This window comes from Hipposideros armiger, unplaced genomic scaffold (genome assembly GCF_001890085.2).
Source record: "Hipposideros armiger isolate ML-2016 unplaced genomic scaffold, ASM189008v1 scaffold_134, whole genome shotgun sequence".
Lineage (NCBI taxonomy): Eukaryota > Metazoa > Chordata > Mammalia > Chiroptera > Hipposideridae > Hipposideros > Hipposideros armiger.
The window spans coordinates 3,681,007-3,706,431 of NW_017731484.1; the positions used below are offsets into that span (position 1 = coordinate 3,681,007).

The following is a 25,425-nucleotide window of genomic DNA, read 5'->3' on the forward strand; positions in this document are numbered from 1 at the left end:
GTGGGCCAGCAGGGGCTCTGCTCATAACCGTCACTCAGGGACCCAGATTGAGAGAGCAGTCACCTTGTGTAACAGTCACACTGTCAGGGTACAAGGGGTGGGTCTTGCATCAGCAATTACATGGGGGTTGGTTGGGAAGTCACGTGGCCCCACCCCATCACAGGGTGCCCAGGAAGTGCAATTGTACCATTGCCCACGGCAGATGGAAAGCTGGGAATCTTGGGTGGAGAGCAAGAGGAGCTCAGGGAACGTTGCTCTTGGTCCTGCTGTCACAACCAGTGGGTAGCACCTCTGGCTGCCCGCTTATTGGCAGGAGTGTCTATCTGAGCAGGAGGCACTTTCCAGCTAGGCTCCTGCTCTGGTGTCACTGTGCTAGCTAGGTAGGGGTGGGGCTGCCAGAGGAAACCACCAGGTGTGGCCGTGGGAAAGTCCCTCCAGCATGCTATAGAAACATGGAATTTCCTGGTTTTAACCATTTCTTATCCAACTGTCACCTTGGAGCTGACCAGAGCAGGGCAGACCTCTGCAGCCTCCTAGGATTTTTTCCTTTGGGACATTAAGCCCTGGCTGGGAAGTGGGCATGCCTAGGTCCCAGCCCCAGCAGTCTCTGAAGATCATGGGCAAATTACTGAAGGTGTATGGGCCTTGATGGCTTCAGTGCCTGTCTGTAAAGTGCCTTCTAGTCTCCCAAGCATTTCCAAATATACTATTCCATGTCATCCACAAAACCAACAGAGTGAATGTTAGTATCCTCATGCCTTGGATGAGAAAACTCTCTAGGAGGGGTTGTGTGCTGTGTTCGAGGTCACACTGGAGAGCATTATGTGGGCACCAGTGTCTGCTCTTGAGCCTCTGCAGGCTCCCTGAGAAGATGAGTCAGACCCTCGTTTCTCGTGGGAGTGCCCCGGCGTGGGTTCTGGACCTCCTGGGGCTCCTGGGTGTGGGACATGGGTCTTTCCAGGTAGCTCTCTCCACTTGGTTAACTTGCCCAACCTGCTCTGTTGACTGGGCCAAGCCCTAAACGTCCTTGCTCCAGTGAACTGTAGGAGATGCCCAAATAGCACCCCGCGGCCTGCCACAGCGGCCCAGCCTCAGTTCACAGCCTCTGGGTGGCTCAGATGCCTTTGTCCTATAGCTTCCACTTGGGAACTCCAGAGCACCCTCTTTCTCTTGACTGCTGGAGTGGAGGCGGTGGCCCAGCTGCCTGTCTCTTTAAGAGAGAGAGAGAAAGAACAAAATCAGGAAGTGTAAGAGCCGCTGCTAGCCAGCTGGGAGGGAGCTGAGTTTTCAAAGGGAGACAACCCTCAGCTCCCAGCGCTCCCAGCAACTCCGGTGGCACTCGGCCACTAACACTGGCCCAGTCTTTGGGTCCCTGGGGCCCATGACCACCAGGATGCTGTGGGCACTGGCCATGGATGACAGCGAACCCTGAACGCTCTGGGAGTGCCACCCAGTCCCACAAGCCTGCATGCCCCGCAGCTGAGATGGGGTGAGTGTGCAGGGTCCCTGTGGGAAGGTGGGTGGGGCAGCTGCAGGGTGGCACCCAGTGGGCTGTCTGGTGCTGGCGTGTGGGCAGTGGCTCTCCCAGCCCCATGTCCCCTTTCTGTGCCTGTCTGCCACTGCTGGGGGCCCCGGCAGTGCCCTTCTCTGCATCTCCCGTGGTCACCCTTGCAAAGGACTGCTTGGAGGCCAGTGAGAGGCAGGGAGGACTGTGGCGCAGAGGAGCGATGCCATCTGACTACAATGCTCCCTTCCTGGCTCTGCTCCCCAACGCCCCAGAGCCAGGTTCAGTTCTCTCCACCTTTTTCCTGCCAGGCTTCTGGCGCCTGCGCTCGCCTCTCTCCCGGGGTCCTCCCTGGCCCAAGTCCTGGGAGTGGAAAGCCTCCTGGAGCCGCTGGGGAATAGGGCTGGAAAGCCCCAGCCCTGTGGGGGAAGGTGACAAACAGGAAAGGGTTAAAGGGCTGGGGCCGGTGGCCTTTGATGGAAGCTGAAAATCAAGCAGCACTCTCAGGGGTGCCTCTTATCCGCCCTCCTCTTTCCGGTGTAGCTCAGCTCCTGGACTTGCCACAGACAGAAAGCACAACACACACTTGACAGGGAGAATCTTTGCCTGATCCGGGGCTGCTCAGAGCACAGGGTAAGTGTATTTCTCACAGCAGAGCCCCAAGAAGGAGGAGGAGGGGCTGCTGGCTCCCAGGCACCCCCCCCCACCCCTGCATCCAACCACCACTGAAGGAGATGGAGCGCTTCCACGCACCAGGCGCTGTGCTAGGGCCACAGAGTACGCAGAGCTGAGCAGTCCTGCCGATCAGCTCCTAGGCACAGCCTGGGCAGGACCAGAAGCAGAACCCAGGGCTTGCTGCCCCCCAGGCCTCTGAGACCCTGGCCTTGATTTCAGTGTGCTCTGCCCACTTCACCCCGGCAAGCTCCCAGCTGATCCCTCCTCAGCCTGGGGTGGTGGGGAGACCTGACCAGCTCAGTCAAGCTGAGCTAGTACATGGTCTTCAGGGACCCCTCGGTACCTCAGTTGCTTCTGTAAAATGCAAACACTAATACATGATCTGAAACTAGGAATTGACCACTGATCCCTTGAAGTGGCCTCTGGCTCAAGGAATTGACGTTCTCAAAATTTGCGTTTTTTTAAGAAATGACAGACAGAAGTCTGAAAGCCCATGAACTGTAGGATTCCAGGCAGGGTGCCCCAAGGGCTGAGAACTTGCGAGAGGTCGGAAGAGGAAGAAGCCCTGTCTAGTCCAGGTTTATTTGAGTCTTTTAGGGGTGGTGGCCCTTCTCATGCGCCTTCTCGCAGGCTTCCCATAAAGACCAGCCGGGGCTCTATTTTTCAGAGGCACTGAATTTAGTTTCTAAGGCTACACGCTAGAGCCAATTGCGTTAGAGGAACTGTCTTTTGGAGAGAAGGGGATGGAGGCAAAGATGGGAAACGAACGTTGCAGAGGGTTTCAGATCCTCCCCAGGACTCCTGAGCCCTTGGATTTGATGGTTTCCTGCATCCCCGCATCCCTACGTACACACACGCGCGCGCACACACACGCACGCACACCCTCATGCACACACTCACACACGCTCTCTGCAGCATGCCATTCCTCCTCAGTTGACCTGGCCATGCTGGCTGCCTGACACAGCTGTTAGCTCACAGCAGCAGGAAGTGGTGGACCCAGGCGAGTGGGTGGGGAGGGGCTCCGGGCTCATGTTGCAATCCCGGAGATTTTCGTAGTGGTGTGGTTGATGCTGCCTGACCTGGGGCCCTTCCTTCAAGCACATTTTTACTTCCTGGGACAATTCCAGGAATTCTCAGTGCCTGGGAGAGGTGACAGAGAAAGGGGGTTGTCTCTGCAGAATTGCCTGTTTGGGGAGGGGCTGAAGGGGACCTGGGAGGAGGGACAAGTAGAATGCCCTGTGCTGGGACAGGCACAGGCTGTGGGCTGAGGGCCCGGTGGCTGTGCTTCCTTTTGGACGTTACCTAACCTTTCTGTGCTTCATGCATCCCCTGCCCCCTTCCTCTAGAACGGCTACATGGAGCCCTTCATGGGATGGTCGGGCACAGCTACTGGTCAGGCCACCAGTGTCCATCCCAGGCCAGTGATGGAATCCTGGACCCCAATATGTGCTTCTTCTAGGCAGAAGGTGGCTAGCCAGCCCAGGGCAGGAGATGCAGAGCACCGTCAATTACCTGTGGCACACCGACGACCTGCTGGGGCAGGGGGCCACTGCCAGTGTATACAAGGCCCGAAACAAGGTAGGCCACTGGCCTGGCTGGGTCCCCCCCAGCCCACTGCAGCCCCCTCATGTCTAGGAAGTTCTTAGCCCAGTCAGCCCCCAGTGGGTATCCAGGGGCTGTGTGGCTGGGCAGAGGCCTCTGGACTTTGCGCTGTACACTCTGTGGTGGGGAGACACTGTGGGTTCAGCCAGAGGTGTGGGGAGCTGCACAGGACTCCTCAGGATGGTGCTTCTGCCAGGCACAGTTTGGGACTGGAGAGAAAGGGATAAAGACCCAAAGCCAACCTCTGGGGGAGATGGCAGCGAACTAGGGACAGCAGAGGTGGGAAGTAGGGCTTGTTTGGGTTTCTCCTGCCTTCATCACAGGGCTGTACTGTATGTATGAGACCTACTGCGCTCTCTTGTCTGAGGAGCGGAAGCCAGACAGAGCAGGCTCCAACGCCAGCTCTGCCGATAACACCAGGGAGTGTTGGCCGCCCTTGGCGTTATTCTCAATAGTAATGGTAACAACGCACCGTCCCTAGCCGGGTATCAGGTGTGCCAAGCCCTTGTCACTTCCCAGGGCTGGACTGACTGTTCACCCTCCGAGCAGGGGAAGGGAGGAGCTGAGGGTGGGACACCCCGGCTGTCTCTGCTCGTTTCCAGTGTTAGGCCGGTGGGAGAGGCTGAGTGGAGGCCTGGGGGTTGCACCCCAGGGCAGGGTAGGACTTCTGTTCTCCCCCACGGCAGAAATCTGGGGAGCTGGTCGCGGTGAAAGTCTTCAACACTGCCAGCTACCTGCGCCCCCGTGAGGTGCAGGTGAGGGAGTTTGAGGTCCTGCGGAAGCTGAACCACCAGAACATCGTCAAGCTCTTTGCAGTGGAGGAGACGGTGGGTCCAGTGCACGGTCAGAGGAAGATGCTCTTGTCCTTGACCCTCACAGGCTGGGAAGAGTCAGGTCACACGCTAAAAGACGTGGTCACATGCGCATAAGCAGGGCAGCCTGAGCAGCCACCTGTAGACTGGAGTAAAGAATGCTGGGGCTTGGGGCCCGTGCACGGCGAAGTAAGGATGGGAAGTAGGGCCTAAGCAGAGAGGGCTTCCCGGAAAAGGTGACTTAAGTCTCAGATGTGTGGGATCAGTGTGAGGCCAACCAAGGAGGGACAGCCAGGCCAGAAGCGGGGACCTAGAGAATGAAGGCTTTTGGCCCTAGGCTGAGCCACCTCCTCTTGAGGAAGTAGCTCCTCCAGACGTGCCCTCCTCCCCATGCCTCCCTCTGTCCCACCCACAGGGGACCAGCCGGCAGAAGGTGCTGGTGATGGAATACTGCTCCAGCGGGAGCCTGCTGAGCGTGCTCGAGAGCCCCGAGAACGCCTTCGGGCTGCCGGAGGCTGAGTTCCTGGTAGTGCTGCGCTGTGTGGGTGAGCCCCTCCCCGACTCCACCCGGGAGCCCCCTCCCCGCCTCTGATGAGCCACAGGCCTGGCCCCCAGCGGAAGGCAAAGCCCCAGAGGGGTGCGGCACTTTTGAAACAAGTATTCAAACACAGAAGAACATTCGGAACCTAAGACGCTCTCCATGCAGACCTGGAACAGACGATGATGAATAGACAGAACCCAAAGTCTGACTCCTGCTGGTCAGCAGCTTAAAACTCCAACTTAAAAATAAAATTTAAAGCCGGTTGTACACCAATACTCACGGCAGCATTATTCACAATAGTCCTAAGGTGAAAACAACCCAAACATCACAGATAGATGAATGGATAGAAAAATTGTGTATGAGTTTGCACACAATGGAATACTGAACCTTAAAAAGGAATGGAATTTTGACACACACTGCAACGCGAATGAACCTGGAAGATGGTATGCTGGGTGAAATAAACCAGACACACAAATATTGTGTGATTCCACTTATGTGAGGTTCCTAGAGAAGTCAAGTCCACAGAAACAGGAAGTAGAATGGGGGCTGCGAGGGGCTGAGGGGGAGGGAATTGAGAGTGATTGTTTAATAGGTAGAATTTCTCTTTGGGTGGTTGACAAAGTTCTGGAAATGAATGGTGGTGACGGTTGCACAACAGTGCGAATGTACTTAATGCCACTGACCTGTACACTTAAAATAGTTAAAATGCTAAGTTTTATGTTAGGTATACTTTCAAATTTTTTTAAATACAAAGTAATAAAATAGACAGGGAGGGAGTGTCATCCTTGGGGAGCCAGAGCCGCTGTCTCTTGGTTTCTTAGACTCCCCATGAACCCCGCTCACTCCGTGTCCTCGGGATCCCCCTCCGCCATCGCCCCGTGCCCGTCTCTGTTCTCCTGCGTTTCCTGTGGCCCTGTCAGCCAGTGGGAACCCTGTCTGGACCCAAGAACAGCCTCCTCCCCACCCAAGATAAGCCCCAGACGCTGGTCTGTCCTCGGCCAGAGCCGCTAGCAGCCCCCTCCTCTGTCCCCAGTGGCCGGCATGAACCATCTGCGAGAGAACAGCATCGTGCACCGTGACATCAAGCCGGGGAACATCATGCGCCTGGTGGGGGAGGCAGGGCAGAGCATCTATAAGCTGACGGACTTCGGAGCCGCCCGAGAGCTGGATGACGACGAGAAGTTCATCTCCGTCTACGGGACTGAGGAGTACCTGGTGAGTGGGATGATGGGGACCCGCTGCCCCAAGCTGAGGGCCTCCCCTGCGGCTGCTCGCCCCTCACTCTCTGAAAGCCTCTGTCCCATCCCCCTGCATCTGGCAGGGTCTGATCTCACCCTCTACACCCAAGCGGAATTCGTTCTGCTCTCTAAGATGGAGAAGGCGGTGCTGCAGCCTTCCCGTGCCTCTCTGCCAGGCCTCCCTTGTGCAATTAACTCCCTGACCTGCTTCTCATGAGGGATGGGACACCACTGGTCACCACATCCCCCAGGGCAGAGGCCGGGCAAATGAACATGCCCTGGCGAGGCCAACTCCATGCCAGTGTTTGAGCTGACCAGGGAGGTGGATTCAGATGGTTCTGTTTCTGCCCGAAGGCAGTGGAAGGGAGTCTGATGGATGGAGGCGGAGGCCCTTATGCACCCTCTCCCTCCATGTGGCTGCTCTCTGGTTCTCTCTCTGGCAGCACCCTGACATGTATGAACGGGCGGTGCTTCGTAAGCACCAGCAGAAGGCATTCGGGGTGACTGTGGATCTCTGGAGCATTGGGGTGACCCTGTACCATGCAGCCACCGGCAGCCTGCCCTTCGTCCCCTTCGGTGGGCCACGGCGCAACAAGGAGATCATGTACGGTGGGCCACGGGCAGGGAAGGCGGGCCCTGGGTCTCCCCCACCGGCCCGCTGTGTCTCCTCTTTAGCCTCTAACTCTTTGGTCCTCCTCTGGCCCACCCCACCCAGGCTCCTCTAGATTCTTGGTGATCACCACCTGGCTGAGGGGAGACTGATCAGAATCCCTTATCTGAGTTCAGTGCTTCCCTTTAGCCCTCCCCCCATCGGCTGCCCACCTCATCTCAACTGAGGGTTCAGTGGCACTGCCAAGGGCAGAGGTAGGGCAAGACCCAGCATCCAGATCCCAGGTCCAAGGTCCTTCCAGGTTTCCTGCTTCCTGATAGTGTAGCTGGCGAAGAAAGCAGCTGCTCCCACTGAGTGCACGGCCCAGAGCAGAGATTTAAGGCGGATTCACAGGAAGGTCCATGCACTCACCCTCTGCTCAGGGATCAGCTGTGTGAGGTTAGGGAATGGGGACGGAGACCGACATGGATGGGGCTGTCAGTGTGGGCTGGACCTCGAAGGGCGAGGACGAGAACAGTGTGTGGAGGGGAAGAATATTCAGGCCGAGCACAGCACCGGCAAAGGGATGGAGGCAGGCCCTGCTGTGGGTGTGCAGTGAGGTCAGGGGGAGAGGAAGTGGACAGTGGGGAGGAGCCGAGTTTGACTGGGGAACACCAAGACAAGGTGATCTTATTGGCTGAGAGCCAGGATGCTCAGATTTCATTTTCAGGCCATCTCCGCGTGACTGGGTCCCTTGAGCCAGTACTCTGGGCCCTCTGTGCTGAGTTTGTCATCCCTTGAAGTGTGATGGTCTCGGGATCCCACCGATCTGATCCTGCCTCACTCACCGCAGGTACCGGATCACCACAGAGAAGCCAGCCGGGGCCATCGCAGGCACTCAGAGGCGGGAGAACGGGCCCCTGGAGTGGAGCTACGCCCTGCCCATCACCTGCCAGCTGTCGATGTGCGTGGGACCCTGCAGGAGGGGCAGACACAGACCCAAGTCTGGGCTGGGTGTTTTTCTCTTGGCTGAGGCCTGTCCCTGCAGGGCCCCTCACTTGCTGTCTGCTTGGGTCCTCCACGTTCCCGTTCTGGCCTCAGTTTTTCCATCTGGGTGGAACGACCCTTCCAGCTCTTTCTCCCCATCACACTCCACCCCCCTGCCTTGGTCCTAGCTCTTCAGGACGTTTTATGAAATGCCCCAATTACCTACCCAAGGAGGACAAGCCTGGGCTCTGGCTCTGACAGTCCCCATGCTCTGGCGGCAGGGGGCTGCAGAACCAGCTGGTGCCCATCCTGGCTAACATCCTGGAGGTGGAGCAGGCCAAGTGCTGGGGCTTCGACCAGTTCTTTGCGGAGACCAGTGACATCCTGCAGCGAGTCATCATCCATGTCTTCTCGCTACCCCAGGCGGTCCTGCACCACATCTATATCCACGCCCACAACACGTAAGTGGGCGTGAGTGCCGGAGGCTCAAGCAGAAGGGTGTATCCTAAGCAGTGTTCTGTGGGGTGTTCAGATATGGAAGCTTCTGGATCCAGTCTTAGTGTACTGGTTCTGCAGTTAAAGAGAAATAGGCTTCCTTGCTGCTAGACTCCAAAGATTCAGTGACCTCTCTCTACAAAGCGATTGTGTGTTATAAAGCCCCTGAGGCGTGTGTGAGTGTGTGGTGGCGATACGTTTCCCAAATTTACTGCTCTTAGAACCCTTTATTCCTGGGGCATTCCATGGGACTAGGGGAATTTTAATGGGCATGTGGCAGGAAAAGGTGCCAAGGCAGAGGTTGGATATTGGGGCTCCTGAGTTCTGTTCCCACTCTCTCCATCCATTGGAAGATATGATACCTTTTGTCTCTCCACCCTTGATAAGAGAGAAAATCACCCAGTCCTTCCCTCTGAAAATCGGAACCCTCTACATGGAAGAAGTCTGAGCTGGGGTTTGGGGTACCCCAGCCCCGGATCCCGCCTTCTGACACTTCCCCTCCTCCCTGGACTCCCGATATGTCTAGGATAGCCATCTTCCTGGAGGCTGTGTACAAGCAGACCAACGTGGCTCCCCAGCACCAAGAGTACCTCTTTGAGGGTCACCTCCGTGTCCTCGAACCCGACCTTTCAGCACAGCACATCGCCCACACAACAGCAAGCAGCCCCCTGACACTATTCAGCATGGCTGCTGAGACCCCCAAGGGACTGGCCTTCAGGGACCGTGAGTAGGGCCACGCAGGCTGAATCTTGTCTCTTCCGCACATTCTCCTCCAAGAGGCAGGGGTTTATGATCCAGGATGTTGATTCACTTCTTTTGTGGGTGTTTCTTTGGGCCCAAAGGGTACCCAAAATTCTGGGTTCTAATATTGCATAATACTCTGGAATGCCATGTGACTCAGGCTAGTGGTTTGATGGCGTTCGTGTCCACGGAGCTGTGAAACATCAATTGAAACAGGGCTGTCTGGATTTAATGTGATCTCCACGATCTTGGCGATTGGTGGGGAAGCCTTGCATAATTCGGGTTAGAGGAAGCAGGAACCCAAGGTGCTGGAGAGAAGGGAAGGTGGCTAGGGGTCCAGAGCTTTGCACCCCAAGTTCTAGCAAAAATATCATTCCTTCTCATTTTAATAATGCCAATTCCATCCTCCTGCTCAGGTCTCCAAGTCTGGGAAGGGGAATTAACCTTGAAACTCCTGGGCCATTTTCGGGCTGTTGAGAAAGGGCCATGGGCATGAGGCTGTAGTTCTCCAAAGTGGACACAAGGGGGCAGTAAGGGACTACAATTGTAAAGCCCATCAAAGTGCGCTTTAAAGCTTGAAAGGTAGGGGCCCTAGGAGTTGGGAAACAGGTTGAAGCTAGGTGGTGAAGGGTGAGTGTGAGCCGGGAATAAGGAATGATGAGCTCAGAGTTCATCTAGGGCCATACAGGCAGCCCCTCAGACAGGGTCTTTGTTTGCAGCTGCTCTGGACATCCCCAAGTTCATGCCCAAAGTGGACCTGCAGGCAGATTACAACACCGCCAAGGTTAGGGGTGGTCCCCTGGTGGCAGGGAGGGGGATTCACACGGAGACAGGGGGGTATGGAACCTGACCATGCCCACCTGTGTTTTCAGGGTGTGTTGGGTGCCGGCTACCAGGCCTTGCGGCTGGCACAGGCCCTGCTGGCCGGGCAGGAGCTGATGCTTCGGGGGCTGCACTGGTTCATGTGAGTACCCCCTGGGGCTGGGGCTGTGGGCACAGTATCCCAGGTCCCCTGGGAGAAGGTAGCATTGACTCGGACTCCCCTCGACAGGGAGACACTGCAGGCCACCTGCAGGCGGACGCTGGAGGTCACACGGATGGCTCTCCTATTCCTCAGTAGCAGCCTGGGCGCCGAGAGGTAGGTATCCTACCCAGGGCAGGGGCAGCAGCAGGCACGAGGCCACTCAGACCCCTCAGCCCTTCTTTCTTTCTGCCTGTCCCTCATCCTCAATATGTCTAACAATGCCTCTCGACTCCCCCCACCCAGAGCTCTCACCTTCCCTGCCATGGTAGACTAGAAAGGGCACTGCCACCCTGTCCCTCATCCCCCACCCTGTCAAATGACCACGCGTACCTCCCCACCACCGGGTGCCTCACCGCCGGGGAAAAGAACCCATGGGCATTGCCTCTCCCAATATCAAAGCAGCCTCCCTGCCTGAGGAAGGGGCCTCTGTCCTCCCAGACCCCTTCTGAAGAGTTAGACGGCTCACCTGCACCAGGAGAAGCGCTCATACCCACACGTGGTCCTCTGGACCTGACAGGATGGGAATTCAGGTGGTCTCACCTCCACATTTCTCCTCCGGCTTCCTCTGTATCTTAGCCTGTCCTTGCCTTCTTAGGACTCCCTGCCCCCACCCTCGGAACTCCATGCCCTCCACGGCTCTAACTGGCTATTTAGGGGTGATGGGTGGAGAAAGGGAAAGACTGGGGAGAATGAAACCAAGCTGCAGTGTCCAGTGATGAGAAACAGGAAGACTCCATGGGGCAGAGAACTACTGAGAAGTGGGCACAACCCCTGAATTTTGGAGGGCATGGAGCCGAGATGCAGGTGAGAGATGGGGGCTCTGCAGGCTAGGGAAGCTGATGGTGGCTGGAGCCTTTCCCACGGAGGAGGTGTGTAGAGACTGCCAAGCATGCCTGATGTCCCCAACCCCTCACATCCCCCACCTTTGTCCCCAGGAAGGTCCTGGGAGTTTCCCAGCAGTGGTTGACTCCCTACAGCCTTGCTTTCCTTCTGGGGTTTGGCAGCAACATCGCTGATGATGAAACAGATGGGGTGGTGGTGGTTTTGGAGGAGGAAGAGCGTCTCCAGATGACTGGGATGGAGACCCCAGCATGGCTCACAGAGATGAGGGGCTGCAGAGTCAGCAACACTGCTCCTCTGAGCAGAGTTCTGGCCAGGGCACAGAAAGAGGTTCCTGGCCTGGAGGAGAGAACCCTTCCTGGGCATGTGAGTGGGGCAGGATGGTTGGGGTCAAGGGAGACTAGAGATGGGTAGAGGCAATCACAGAGGTCTTCCTGGAAGAGGCGGGGAAAAGGTTCCTCGGGTTGGAAGGTACTGTGCAGAGACAGAGAAGGGGTCATGATTGAGGGGTTTGTGGGGATTTGCAGGGGGGTGTGCTGGTGAGGTTTATTGAGGCCACAGTTATAATGGAAGATATCCCCGAGTGAAGTTGAGTAGGACATAGGGGTGATGAGGGAAGGTGAGAATGCATGGAGGTCCTAGAGGTCCAGTTGGCAGGTGAGGCCTCCCAATAAAATGACGTATCGGCCTCTTGTAAATTCTTGAACAGGAAAGGAATGTGTAGAGAAAGCATCTGAAATATTTGTCTGCCCACTTACCCTGGATGGAGGAGTGTGAGGGAGTGACAGGCTAGCCCCAGGCTGCAGTCCAGGCATCTGCTGGCTTGACTACTGTTTTTCCCATTCTGTCTCCAAGGCTCCCTCGCAGGCTTGGTGTGTCTAGAGAGCTCAGGGTCAGGGGTGTGCCTGCTTCCAAGCATATTACCCTCTTCCACCAGGGAGGAATCTGGAGAGCTCAAAGAGCATTGAGCAGCCAGACTCTTAACTCGCTGTTGACTCAAGCCATTGTCCTCTTTCCCAACCTGCACCTCTATTTACTCTTTTTCAAAATGAGGATTGAATGATCTTTGAGGCCTTCCAGCTCCAATGCTTTGCAATTCTTTTCTGAACGTCCTTAGTCCTGTAGATTCTTCTAACTTCTGAAGCCAGATCTTCTCCCACAGTGAAATCTGAGATATTTTAATGAGCTGAAGTTCATGTTTAGAAGAGCCCAAGCATCTGACACAAAGGGGCCACCACTGCTCAGCCTGGTTACTCACCTCTCCCACAGAGCATTCCTCCTGCCTTGGGCTCCCCAAGACAGGCTTCCTTGGTAGGGTGTCCTTGCCTTTGTCTGGAAGCTCTCTGGTCCTCCTTAGCAGCTGCTGCCATCTGGAGGCACTCTTTAGGCACCCAGGACTGGCTTGGGGACTCCCAGGGCTGCCCCACCCCCACCCCCAAAAAAGCGTGTGTTCATGCCCTCTAGTCAAGCCCTTTGTCTTAGAGGTTCCCCACCTTATGAGGTGGCAGGAAAGAGATTTATTTCCCCATTATATAGATGCAATACCTGAGGCTTGGATAACTAAAGTGACTCACCCAGGATGATGCAGATGGCTAGTGTGACAGCTAGATGTCAAACCCATATGTCCTGACTCCCTGCCCCACTGGATTGGGTCAGCCTCATCTTCGGCCATCAAGTTTTCCGTACCTCCAAATCCATTTGTGCACTCAGTAACTCATTCAGCAGTCATGTACTGAGTAACTCGTGTGTGTTCAACGTTTTCCCAGGCCCCAGAGATAGAATGGAGCGCAAACAGGCTGCGGCCCGGCCTTCATGCCCCGACTTCATTCCTAATTCTCTCCCCTGCTCTCCTCCCCGCCCCCTCCAGTCCCAAGCCAAACACAAGGGATTCTTTTTTTCCTGATTGTTATTGTTATAAAAACAGGACATGTTAATTGTAGAAAGTTGGAAAATACAGATAAGCAAAAGTGAAATAAAAATAGCATAGCCTACCGCCCAGAAATAGGTTGTCACACCTTAGTAGTATATATTCTTCTAGATAGTTCTCTAGTACATGTATATAAATAGATATAATATCAACCAGCCTGCGAGTTTCCAGTATCTGCTACTTTATAACCTGCTTTTCTCAGCTCTCTCCCTCCAGGTCATGCATTTTCATCTCATCTAGTACTTACCCATATTCAAATTTCCCTAATTACCCCCCTCCCCCCAATTTTCTTTTCTGGCTGGTTTCATTCAAACCAGGATCTAATCTAAGAGCACCGTTTGTGTTTGGTTATCATGTTCCTTCAGTCTGTTTTAATCTAAACAAATGGCTTCATCCCCGCCCCCCTTCATGACACATCAGCTTGTTGGAGGGACAACACCCGTTGTTACAACTTCTGGATTTGTCTACACTTCCTCTGGATATCATTTGGCTTGTTCTTCTTTCCCGGCATTTCCTATAAACTGAGAGTTGTGAGGGCTAGGTGGATTCAAGTTAAGCTTTAGGCTAAGTGCGTCATAAATGATGCTGGGAGCACTTCATATCCACCCACCACTGGGTTGGGACAGCCAGACTCCAGTAGTGTGCAGTTAGTTACATTTTCCCTGTGAAAGAGGCAGCGTGGTGTTACTTTGGCACCACACAGATGTCCGTGCCTCCATCTTCACCCTGGGTTTTAACACCATGCCCAAGAGAATACTTTCACTGGGGCAGCACAATGCTAATATTCCAACTCCTGGCACATTATTGGCTAGTAGTCTACAAAACGTAGCTTTTCTCTAATCAAAAAGCTATTGGTTATCATGAACTATAGCTTCTATTAGAAAGGAACTGGATTCTTTTCCTTTAGTTACAAATTTTCCTTGTCAGGAGCTCATTAACAGCTGCTTTGCCTAGTGGGCTCATGAATATTCATAGATTGTTCCAATCTACATCAGGCTTTATCCATGGCAATGCTCAACAGTGTCACAACTTGGGGCCTCTTTACACTGGTTCCTCTGTCCCAACCACAAAACTCCCTAGACACCCCACAAGCCAGCAAAACTGTCCCAGAGGTGCCATGCTCAATGTGCGGTCATGGAACTCTCTGTCTCCTAACGCTCCAAATGTGTCCTTTCTTCGAGGTTCAGCGACACAGCTAGGATGCCTGACATCCAAGAACTGAAGAGGGTCACAGAGCTGAGGTCCAAGCTGCGGGATGTGAGTGAGACTGGGGCAAGGGGTGCTGTCAGCAGCAGAGCCGGGGGGCAGCGATCCAGCCAGGCTGTCATTGGAGCCCCGAGCTGAGGACCCCACGGGGCTCTGCCTTTTGCCCTGTAGGTGGCTGAGGTCCTCTCCAGATTACCCCACAATATCACAGAGATCCAGACGAACCTGAGCAGCCTGAGCTCAGAGCTAGTGAAGAACCGGGATCAGGTACATGAGGACAGAAGGTCTGTGGGCTTTACCTTCTTGGTGGATGAGGGCAGGGGCGGGGCACACAGTCCAAACAGTGCAGAGGCCTTTTCAGGCATCCGCCGCTTTCTTCCTTGTCTTGGCAATGATGCTGGGGCGTGGGGTAGTGGGGGGTGGTCTGGAATGTGCAAGACCCTCCCCTGAGTCTGGCCCGAAGGAGAAGAGGACCTGGGGTCCTGCCCCCATCTGTAAGTTTAGAGAGTGAATTTGAAATCTTGCAGGTGCAATGGTTCTAAGTAAAAAAACTTAGTTCCCTTTCTAATTTAGAGTCCTTACTCTTTGTCAGACCCTTGGATAGGTCCTACCAGTCATATCATCTCATTTAATCCTCAACACAATAACAATCCTACTATTATGCCCCTTTTTTGATGAGGAAGCTCACTCAGAGAGATTAATTTGTCCAGGGTCACAGCCAGTAAATGACAAATGACCGAGGTAGGACTTCGGGTAAGGCTCGCCCATCTCCAAAGTCTATGTTCTTGGCCAACAACAGGGATTTACAGCCTTTACGACCCCATTCTCCCTGCTCACAAAAGTAAAACGCCCACCCTCGCATGGCCTGACCAGGCCATTCTCAGAGCCTACCCCGACCCCATGCATAACCCGAGGTCCTCAGTTCTGAATTCAAAGAGCTCTGAAAAGCACTGCGCTTTTTGCTGAACAGTTTTGGCATGAGGTTCTTTATAGTCTTATTTATCCCACTTGGAATGAATATTCTTCTAGTTCTCTGAAGACTGAGTATTCAATGAGGGGTGCTGCCCCAGGCCCCGCGGGGCAGTTCCACAGTATAGTGTGTATACAGAATCTACCTTTCTAAAATCAAAACGATTCTGAATTTGGAACACATCCGCCTGAGCCTTTTGGATAAGACTGATCTGAGGTCTTGTCCTCCCCATGTTCTCAGGGAGGACAGCTGCCTGGGCCCCGCAGAGCCCTGGGAACAAGTGTGGCTCTGCCCAGAGTCAGTCCACAAATGGCTGAGCCGGGGTCACTGGAGGAAGTGGAGCTAAATAGGCCTGAGGGTGAGGAAGAACCCTCCCCCCACACACACACAGACACCCACTATCTCAAACAAAGTGTTTGTATCCAGCCTGAAAAGGGGAAGGAAGAGACAATAATAACCTTAAACCCCAGGTTGAGAAGGTCCTTGAGGGGTCACCTCCCTCACTCCCCTGCCTCCAGGCATCGCTGAGGTCCTCCGATTCATTACTGTCTTAAACAAGGGTTGTTGATTCATCACTTAAGTTCCTTCTATGTGCCAGGCGCTGTGTATACCAAGAAGGCACCACTTCTACCCTTGTCAGGTGACCAGAGAGAGGTTTCTGCTCCACTCCCATCCCAGGCTGTCACTGCCAGACTCCCATGTCTCAGGGCCCAAGCCTCCTTCCTGGGGTCCAATCTCAAAGCTTCTTTAGCAAAGGTCACTCTCCTGTTGCCTGTCCTGCTTGGCTTTTTGTCTGTCTCATCTTACTAAACACCCGTGTGTGTGTGTGTGTGTGTGTGTGTGTGTGTGTGTGTGTGAGAGAGAGAGAGAGAGAGAGAGAGACTAAACATGAGAATGAGTGATAGCTGGCCGGCCCCAAAGTACCTGAAAAAGCTGAGAGACAGGAGAGTCACCCCCACTCCCAGATTGGCCCCCAAAACCGTGGCAACGAGGCTTCGTCTATAGGGAGACAGCTCCTCCTCGCCTTCCACCGCCATCCCATCCCCTCCCTCAGCCTGTACTCTGTGCTATTTGCTTCTTCTGTCACCTGGAGCCTGTCTCCTGCCCACAGCATCCAGCAGATTCAGTGTTGCCTGGACAAGATGCACCTCATCTACAAACAGTTCAAGAAATCCAGGATGAGGCCAGGTGAGCCGTGAGAAGAGCCAAGTGTTCCTCGTGCTCTCCCTCCCCTCGCCTCTTCCTGCCTTCCCTCCAGATATCCAGTTATTTGTTTTACCTCCTCCGGGGTTGCTGCTGGGGGCTCACGCTGCGGAGGTGCCATGCGGAGCCAGGTTTGCAGCTGGTCTAAGGCAGAGCTCCTGGCTGCCAGCTGCCTACAGACCAGGGAGGGACATGAAGTCTTGACACCTGTGCTTGTTGCCACGTGGGGGCCCTACAGGACATGCATGGGGGACGCAGCGGCTGGAGCCTGAGTGCTACAAAAAAAGTGGCCCTTGAGAGAGTCCCCTCACTTTTGCGAGGCACTTTACAGTTTAAGGAGTATGTCCCTATCCGTTGTGTCTGTGGCTCACTAAGATAGTCAGGTTTTGCAGAAAATGGAGGCTCCAAAGAAATCCCTTTTAGAGTCACTGGGCCAGGCACTTGACCGGCGTTATCTACTAAGCCTCATGAAGACCCTCTGGGCTGGGGCAGCGCACTGACAGGCTCAGGGGGTGGAAAGCTGCTTGCCTCCGGTGACTGCCATCTTGAGGCAAGGGAGGGTCCAACCCAGGAGAGAGCTGGGGCTGGGTGCTGTAGGGAGTCTGGGGAAGCCCTGGTTGACTCTTGGGGTTGGGGAAGTTAACACGCCAAGACCCAACCCACTCTCTCCCCATCCATGCTCGGAGTATTTCCTAATGTGCTGACTGAAAGTCTTGGGCTTCATTGCCAAGTTCTCTTCTATCCCTAGGATTATCTAAAGAGCACTGCTCTATAGACATATAATACCAGCCCTGAATGTAATTGGAGGTTTTCCAGTAGCCAGAAATTTAAAAGTAGAAAGAAACAGGTGAAATTAATTGTAATAATATACTTTATTCAACCCAATATATCCAAATTGTCATTTCAGCATGTAGTCAATATAAACACAATTATCAAAGAGACATTTGATATTCTTTTTTTTATGCTAAGTCTTCACAATCCCATGTATATATTACACTTAGAACCCATCTGTCCAGAAGCTAATTTTTTAACAAAGTGAATGTAGTCTTACCAAAACAATAAAGTTGTGTTTAATGGGGAAAAAAATATTTTACACGGCTTCAGTTTTTAAATTTACATTAATTAAGATAAAATTCTGTGCCTCGGTCACAGTACCACCTGTCAAGTGCTCAGCGCTACATGTGTCAGGGGGCCATTATATTGGGCATTCGGATCTAGAAGGTGGTCATCCCTCCTTGGGAGCCCAGTCCTGACTCTGGGTCTGGCCTCTGAGGAGGTGGAAAGGGCAGCACAGGACACAGGAAAGCTGAGACAGGAAAACTGGAAGTCAGCAGGGCCTTGGACTCAGCAAGGCAGGCCCAGGTGGCCACCTTTGGTATAATTTTAGGAGGACCTCGGAAGCTTTTCTGCCTCCATCACTGGAATTTCATAATCCTATAATCACTACCCTTCCGAGTACCTCCCATGTGTTGGGCACCGTTTTACAGGCTATGCGTGTTCTTAATTTACTTAATGCTCATAAAAACTCCAGGTACCATTAGCCCCTCCATTTTATAGGTGAAGACAGAGAGACACCGGCAGATTAAGTGGCCCAAGCAATCAAGGTCCAGCTGCTTTTAAACGCCCTGCTTTACAGCCTCAAAAAGAGTTGCATTTCTATTGCTTTTCAAGAGTCCTTTACTAAAATTAAAAATGAACCAGGAAGAATAACCCTTGGGGTTTGAAAGATGCCATTCTGATAAATGCTCAGTAGTGAATAATAGGCACTCTCTCACTACCTTCAGACCCGTCCTGTGTGTTACGTGTGACCGATGAGGAAGCAAACTCGGTGAGGTTAAATCGCTTGTGCACAGACCCCTGCTAATAATTGGCAGGGCTGGGACTGGTGGCTTGGTCTTCCCAAGTCCAGTTGGCTGAGAGCAGGGTCCCAGTGAAGAACCCAGGAAGGGGATTCTTCTACTCGGGAGTGGAGGGGAGCCCAGCAAGGTAACTTTTGCCTCATTTCCTCTGGGGAAGCTGCTGACCTGGAGGTCCATTCCCTTGAAGCCCAGGAGGGGGCAGCATCTCCCCAGTGCAGACAGAGAGCATCAGCAGGCACCCAGGCAGTGAAAACTTCAGCCATTCTGGCAAAAGTGGCTGGGCCTAGCAGGCGAGGCAGAGGGTGGTGGCCTGACTTATCCAGCTCTTTGCTGCAGAGCCCAGTGGCTCTGCCTGCGGCTTGAATGTTTAGGGATGAGGCCAACAGGCTGTAGGGATCAGTCACTCTGGGAGGGTTGTAGGCTGAGGGGCTGGGGCTGACCAAGCATCCATCAAGGCCCATCTCATCCAACACTTCTCACCTGAAGGGTACACCTGCCCCAGGTACGCCCCTCTCTTGTCATAATGCAATTTCCTGTGTGCTTGATTCAGTCATTCTGCCCTTCCTGGCTCCACTGGACTATGCGTTCCCATTCAGCAGGGTCCAAACCAGGCTCTTCATCTCTGTAGTTCGGCCCTCAACGCTCTTGGCATTCTGTTTTGTTGACAGATTGAACAGGTGATATCATTTCTGTCTGTTTCCTTCAGGACTTGGCTACAATGAGGAGCAGATTCACAAACTGGATAAGTGAGTGGCCTATCCCCGGTCAGGAGGGTGAGCAGGAGGGTGGGTGTCACCAAGGCAGAGCCATTCTCTGCCAGACAAGAAGTGGTGAAAGGCCCTGATCACAAGCTGTCACTGGGCAGGAGGAAGGGGGGCTAACTATACCTGGGGCAGGCTGTCAGAGCCAGGAGAGGAGATTGTGTGGCTGAGTCAGCGGAGGGAGGTTCCTCGGAAGCGGTCTTGAAACTGGATTTACTTCTGAACAAGATTGTTTGTAGGATTTCTTTCCCTGATTGCCCTCACCAATTCACCACTTACTAATTCTGACTTCTGCCTGAGCTTTCCTTTGGGCTGCCCTCTGCTACTCTGTATCCTGGATGCTCTCATCTCCCAGGAGGCCCTCCCTGATTTAATGCTTATTTAGGGCCCACTCCCCCCTCCCCCCAGTTCTACACCCACCCCTTTACACACACACACACACACACACACACACGCACACACGCACGCACGCGCGCGCTCTCCATAACCATCTCGTCTGCCCTCCGGGGACTGAGCTTGGAGTGTGTGTTCTCTGGGTCCCCTTGTCTTCCCATATCACTCTGCTGACATGTGCGGTGTGCTGGCCACTCTGACTGCTATGATCCCCGTGTGTGAGCATCATTTCTTTCTTCATTGGAGAGACAGCCCTGCTGTGGACCCAGGGGCTGGCCATTTAGGTGGTGGAGACCCAGGGATGCTAGACTTGTGCTCAACTGGCTCTGACTGCTTATCTCTGTGCCTCTGTTTCCCTGTCTTTTCAGGGTGAATTTCAGTCATTTAGCCAAAAGGCTCCTGCAGGTGTTCCAGGAGGAGTGCGTGCAGAAGTATCAGACATCCCTAGTCACGCTCGGCAATTGGATGAGGTAACAATTTGGCCCTCCCTCCTGCGCTCATGGGCCCCAAGGCCCTTCCAGGCCCAGATAGCCCTAGGCTTTGCAGAGCCCTAACTGAGAGGGAGGTGGTCGTACAAGGACAGAGGCAAAAAAAAATGGGCAGTTTTGTGGCCCTGGGTGGCCAGGCGGTTTGCTGGGTGATGTCTATATTTTAGCCTGTTAATCCCACAGTATGCAGTAGATACTATCACCCCCATGTCGCAGATGGGGAAACAGGCTCCAACCACAGGTCTCTTCCTCAACACCACTCGGTTAGTAAGCAGCAGACCCAGCACGAGTATTGGGTGTGACTGTCCCTAAAATCGGGATTCTTCCCACAGTCCCAGGTGCTCGTGTTGGGAGGCCCCCGCCTTCCTGGGGAGAACACGAGGTCCCTCTGGGATGAGGACAAGTGGTCAGAGAAGCAGGGGCAGGCAGGCAGAGACCCTTCAATATAATAGAACCCCCCTCACACTGTCGCCTACAGGAGATGGGGTTCTCCCTTCCCAGACTGCCCCTCCGTCCTTCCCCTGCTTCACTCCTGAGAAGAGAGGGCAGCTTCCCAGGTGCTGCCTGTTTAAGGCCCATTGGCCCTGTGGGCTCCTTATGGGGCTGAGAACCAGGCACCCACCCACCTTCACATTAGGATACCAATGCCCGGTTCTGATTTAATTGGTGTGAAGTTGGCTTGGCTATCAGCAGTCTAAACGCGCCTCAGGTGATTCTAATGTGTGGCCAGTGTTGAGAATTGATCACTGGTTTAACCCCTCTGGCCTTGGCTTCCTTTTTATGCAATGGGGGACATGTTCTGGCTCGCCCCCTCCACTTAGAGAGAGCAGAGAATTCACAACAGAGCCTTGACCTTGATTTGCTCTGGAAATGGGAACATGAGTAGTTTCCGTGTTAAGTGCGAGCGGTCCTTGGCCTCTCTGGAACCTCATGTTCTTCCTAACCCACCTGGGTGACCCCGTCCAGGCGCGTGTGTGTTGGCAGCTCCCATGTGGTTCTGATAGGACCCTCATCAGCCTCAGTCAGAGTATGAGCATTCTTACTGTGGGACAGGCGAGTGTTGAGGGCACACCTAAAAAGACAGAGGCAGTAAGGGAGGCAGATGCTTGGGACCCATGGGCTCTGGCCTCTGTTGTCTGAAAGCCTCTCCTCTGTGTCTGTGTGGCGGCTCAAATGACAGCTGGGTGGGCTCTGGCAAGAGCCAGTAAGCCGGACACTGATTTTTTTACCTGCTCTCTTGAGGTCGGTACATGAGGCCAGGAATCGCCTGCGCCTGGTCGGCTGCTCCGTGGCTGCTTACAGCACAGAAGCCCAGGGGTTCCAGGAGAGCCTCAGCAAGGTGCGAGATCTTCCGGGGGATCTGGGGATGCTGAGGGCAGCCAGGTGAATCGGGTACTCTGGGGGCATTCCAGCCATTCCCCTGCCCCTGGGCAGAGTTGCCTTTGACCAAGTGTGAGGGCTTTGGTGTGGGTTGGAGGTCTGACCCACAACAGTGCCCTGAGGTGAGGATGGAGAGGGTGGAAGGAACTTTCTGGTGATCTCGGGCTGAAGGTCACTGCAAGGGCAGAGCCACCAGAATGCTGGGACATCTTCCTCATGCCCCATGTAGCCACTCCTGAGAGAGGCCACTCCTGAGAGAGGCAATGTGAACTCTCCTTGACCTTTTGATCTGCTTTCTGGGAAGAGACCAACACACAGGCGGCTGGAGAAGCCGCGGGCTTAGCGAACAGGAACACAGGTCTGCTTCTCCTAGGACAGCCCGAACGTGGCTCCTTCTCCCCTGCCCGGGCACAGGCACACGCAGCAGCTGCGTTCTTTCAGAGATGGTGCTGGGCTGCCCCTACTCCTTCTCTGCAGCTCCTAGCTCGTGTGTCATAAGGAGTAGGTTAGACAGAGGAGAACTTGCCCGTCGGGAGCATTAAATCCAAGCACAGATGAGTGAAGGTGGTTGTGCCAGCCGTGCTCCCAGGATGGGAAGGAGGCTTGTGGGAAAGGCTGCAGCATTCTGGGTGCTCCAGGGATGCAGGCGGGGTCTGCTTTGTTACCCTTTCCTTACCTTTCCCCAGCACCTCCCTCCCCCACAGGTGAGCTGTGCCTCCCCTTCTGACTACAGTATGGTTCCCTTCAGATCCTTGACCAGCTGTCTCACCAGCTCCAGGACAGCATAAAGGGGGCTCAGGCCTCATCACCCCCGATATCTCCTTATTCCAGTTCTTCACTAAAGGACCTGGGTCTCCAGTAAGTGCCGGAAAAAGACGTGTGTGTGTGTGTGCGTGTGTGTGTGTGTGTGTGTGTGTGGGTAAGGGGGTGGTGAGAGGGGACTAGGTGCTGAGGTTAGAGTTTCAGAGGTTTTGCCTAGAAGTCAGGAATACAGAGAGGCCTGGTGGTGGGCCTCCCGGGGAGGGGTCGGGCAGAGCAACTTTGGCCTTAGGCACAGCTGCCTCTCTTGCCTCTGCCTTGGACAGCATGGAGGAGCTCTATGAGGACATGAAGCTGCTGGCTTTTGACCTGCAGGACAACAACCGCATGATTGAAGGGTAAGGAGTCCCTGCTGTGTGCCAGGGGGGCTGGGTCCTCAAACTGCCCTTGCCTCAAGGGGTGCAGGGTGCCCGTGCCTGCCCCCACAGGTTGATGACAGGTGTCCATTTTCCAAATAGTCACATTGACGCTTCGGCCTGTCCACAGGTGAGTTGCTATCCTCTCAAGGTGTCGGCTTCCACTATAGTCTTGAGAATATAGTGCGGTCAGAGATGAAAGTTTCATCTAATTTTAAGCAATTACTGGATGTACCAAAAGAGAGCCCATTTGGCCTTGATGTGAGACCATTCTCAGTGCAGTCAGAGATGGGGCTCAGGGCATGTGGATTTGTGGCTGTGAATGTGGACTCTGCCTGATGCCTCACCGATACCAACTCCTTTAATCTTCACACCCATCCTCAGAATGGTGCTCTCCATCTCACACACCAGGAAACTGAGGTACAGAACCTGGGCTAATTGCCCGAGGCCTGTGTTTCTCTGGCCCTGTTGGGCCCCTGTGCTGTGCAGATGCCCACAGGCCCCACCCCCACCCCCAGCTGCAGGCCCAGTGCTAGTGACTTTGGTTCATCGCCTGAGTGGATTTCCCTCGTCAGGAGGTGAGGGGTACTGGAGAAGGTGCTGAAGGAGTGCAACAGGCTCTGCCTTTTGGATTCTGTGCACCAGTAAAACTCACAAAAGAAAATTGCAGTGACCAACTTCTCATATAATCAAATAAACACATTTGAAGGGGAAAAAAGCTGCCGTCTAGCAGTTCCACCTAATAAAGCACATTTTAATACCAAAGAGAAGGGAGGGCATAATCTCAGAATCCAGGGTGGTCTTTGCCCCGAAGGTCAGTGGGCTTACTTCCATACATATATACTCGTGCAGGCGAGGGCAAGGACGCCCTCCTTGTCATCCTTATGTCTGGCACGTCCCCATTTGGGATCCAGTGGCATGTGAAACAAACTGGCGGAGAATCCACCAGGACCTGACTCCTGACTCTGCTCTCTCCCAACCGCATGACCCTGGGAGGCTTGTTCAGCTCTGAACTTCAGTCCCCCCTCTGCTACCGAGGAATAATGGTGCCTACCTCGTGGCAGGGATTAAATAGGATGAGATCTGCAATGTGATGGAGCGGGAGGAGAGGGCGCCCAGAGGGCAAGACTCGCCAAGTGGAAGGTGATTCCCGGAGGCCACGGCAATCTGGGATGCTGGAATTGAGGCCAGGTTTGATGACAGGTGTCCATCTTCCCAACAGTCATGTTGGTGCTTAGTCACGAGGTAGAGAGGAAGAAGCAAAGCTGGTGGCGTCCCCAGAGTTTCAGGTCCTTGGGTTGAGGAAGCGTCTCTTCGCGTCCCATTCCAGCAAGGGGAGAATGCATCCTCTTAAATACCCACAAAGAACAGATGCCATAACTTCTCGGAAAGCCTTTCCAAAACAGCCCTCACAGGCAGGAAGTTCTAATGTTAGCACTGACTTACATTTTTCTTGCTGTGATATTTTGCCTATTTAGAGATAGTTCAAAACCTTATTTTAGTGAATTTTCACTTCCTTTTTCAGAGTTGTAGCCAGAGAGCCTGAAGAAACCATGTGAATTCCTTTCCCCTCCTAATATTCCTGCATTGGATTCCCAGGAGAGCTTTTAGAAGTGCTGATGCCTGGGTCTAGTCCAGAGGCTCTGGGTGTGACCTGGGGTGGGGGGTTTTTATAAGCTTCCCGGTAACTCTAATGTGTAGTCAGGGATGAGAACCAGAGTTCTGGTCAGGGACACGGAGGCTGCCACAGGAGAGCTGAGGACTCAAATGGCTCAGAGCTCCTAAAAGCTGTGTTTGGCCCTGGGGTATGGTCTGCAGGCTCCTCACCTGGTTGGGAGAAGCTAACCTGTGCCTTTTATTACAGATTAGGCAGGGTCCAATCGGCTCCTGATGTCTGAGCTCCGTGGGGCGCCCGAAGCTTCTAATCCCGAAGCATTAGAATCATTCAAACACTGTGCTCCTGCCTGCACTGTGGGACCCAACACAAGACGAACCGTGGTCCCATCTCATCAGCCTACCTCCCTCCCGGCCGACAGCTGGGAGATGTCACCAGCATTACCTTCCACTGCCTTTCTGCAGGAAGCAGCAGGCAGCACCTGGGAGACCAGACAGTCTCTGTCAGGACCCACACTGCCTGTGCTGACCTTTGTATCTTATGCAGGCTCAGGTAGCATTCCTCCATCGCCCTGGCATGTAGGGGTGAGCCTGACCAGGCCCTGGGGAGAAGAGGCTGCAATAGCCTCCCAGGCACCCCTCTGGTTTACAGAGCTTCGTTCCTCAAGGAACAAAAGAGGAGGCCTTCTGGGGGTTCCGCGGGGTGCTGGGTCAAGCAACCTAATCTCAATCCTTCCTTTCCCTTAAGGTGTTTCTCACTGAACATACAATCTTCTCTCTCCTGTGATTTCTGAGGGTCACCACACTTGGCCATCACGGAGCCTGGTTTTCCTTCTGCTCTTGGTCCGGCTGAGCCTGACGTTGAGAGGATGGGTGGTGAAGGCCGGTTGCCACTGTCCAGGGACTCTTTTCCTCTTCTCTCCCTCTGAGGCACCACCAGGTTCTGAGCTATGCAGCCAGCTGGGGTCAGTAGTAGCCGTGCAATTAGCACAGGCCTATAAGTCCAGAGCCCTGAGGAGATAAAAGGCCTGCACCTTGAAGAAGTGGAATAAACATAGACTTCTTTTCTATTTCTGAGTGGCTCTCACTGGGCTATGTGTGTCACAGAGGAAGGATCTCAGCTGGGTGTGCTTGGCATCCAGAGGCCCGGGGCTGGGATCTGTGAGGAGAGGGATTGGGAAATGAAGCTGGGACTGGTCACTTCCTGACTCCTACCTTTCCCCTAAATGGGCCCTAATTTCACGGTAAAGCTCGAGGAAGGTGGCCTCCAGCTGGAAGGCTTGCCTTCCCATTTCTTCTGACTCCTGTCATTTTGGAAGCTGTATAACGGGCCTGAAACCTGGGTAGAAAGAAGGTCTTTTTTTTTTTAACCTCAAATCCACCATCTAAGTGCCTACTCCT

General features: G+C 54.0%; 1 protein-coding gene across 4 annotated transcripts; it reads left to right on the forward strand.

Annotated features, from left to right (window-relative positions):
* Window positions 1-1,226: 1,226 nt before the first annotated feature.
* On the forward strand, window positions 1,227-25,096 carry IKBKE (inhibitor of nuclear factor kappa B kinase subunit epsilon). Of its 4 annotated transcripts, none has more exons than XM_019649764.1 (22): window positions 1,230-1,489; window positions 2,048-2,137; window positions 3,639-3,757; window positions 4,468-4,608; window positions 5,009-5,138; window positions 6,168-6,349; window positions 6,816-6,976; window positions 7,815-7,925; window positions 8,230-8,409; window positions 8,970-9,166; window positions 9,904-9,968; window positions 10,057-10,148; window positions 10,236-10,322; window positions 14,157-14,232; window positions 14,353-14,465; window positions 16,263-16,339; window positions 18,920-18,959; window positions 19,736-19,837; window positions 21,098-21,194; window positions 21,984-22,093; window positions 22,321-22,392; window positions 24,275-25,096. In XM_019649764.1, the coding sequence occupies exons 3-22, from the start codon at window positions 3,671-3,673 to the stop codon at window positions 24,306-24,308; spliced, it is 2,154 nt and encodes a 717-aa protein (XP_019505309.1). In that variant the 5' UTR covers window positions 1,230-1,489; window positions 2,048-2,137; window positions 3,639-3,670; the 3' UTR covers window positions 24,309-25,096. The 4 variants fall into 4 exon arrangements, with proteins under 4 accessions (XP_019505312.1, XP_019505309.1, XP_019505310.1 ...); XM_019649765.1 differs by having other exon boundaries at window positions 14,163-14,232; XM_019649766.1 differs by lacking the exon at window positions 4,468-4,608.
* Window positions 25,097-25,425: the final 329 nt, after the last annotated feature.

Bases quoted from the DNA above. Each gene is read 5' to 3' on its own strand.
- IKBKE (XM_019649764.1), top strand. From the start codon at position 3,671: ATGCAGAGCACCGTCAATTACCTGTGGCACACCGACGACCTGCTGGGG. The intron at 7,926-8,229 runs GTGCGTGGGACC...CTCTGGCGGCAG, and splicing joins ATCACCTGCCAGCTGTCGAT to GGGGCTGCAGAACCAGCTGG. The intron at 14,233-14,352 runs GTGAGTGAGACT...TTTGCCCTGTAG, and splicing joins TGAGGTCCAAGCTGCGGGAT to GTGGCTGAGGTCCTCTCCAG.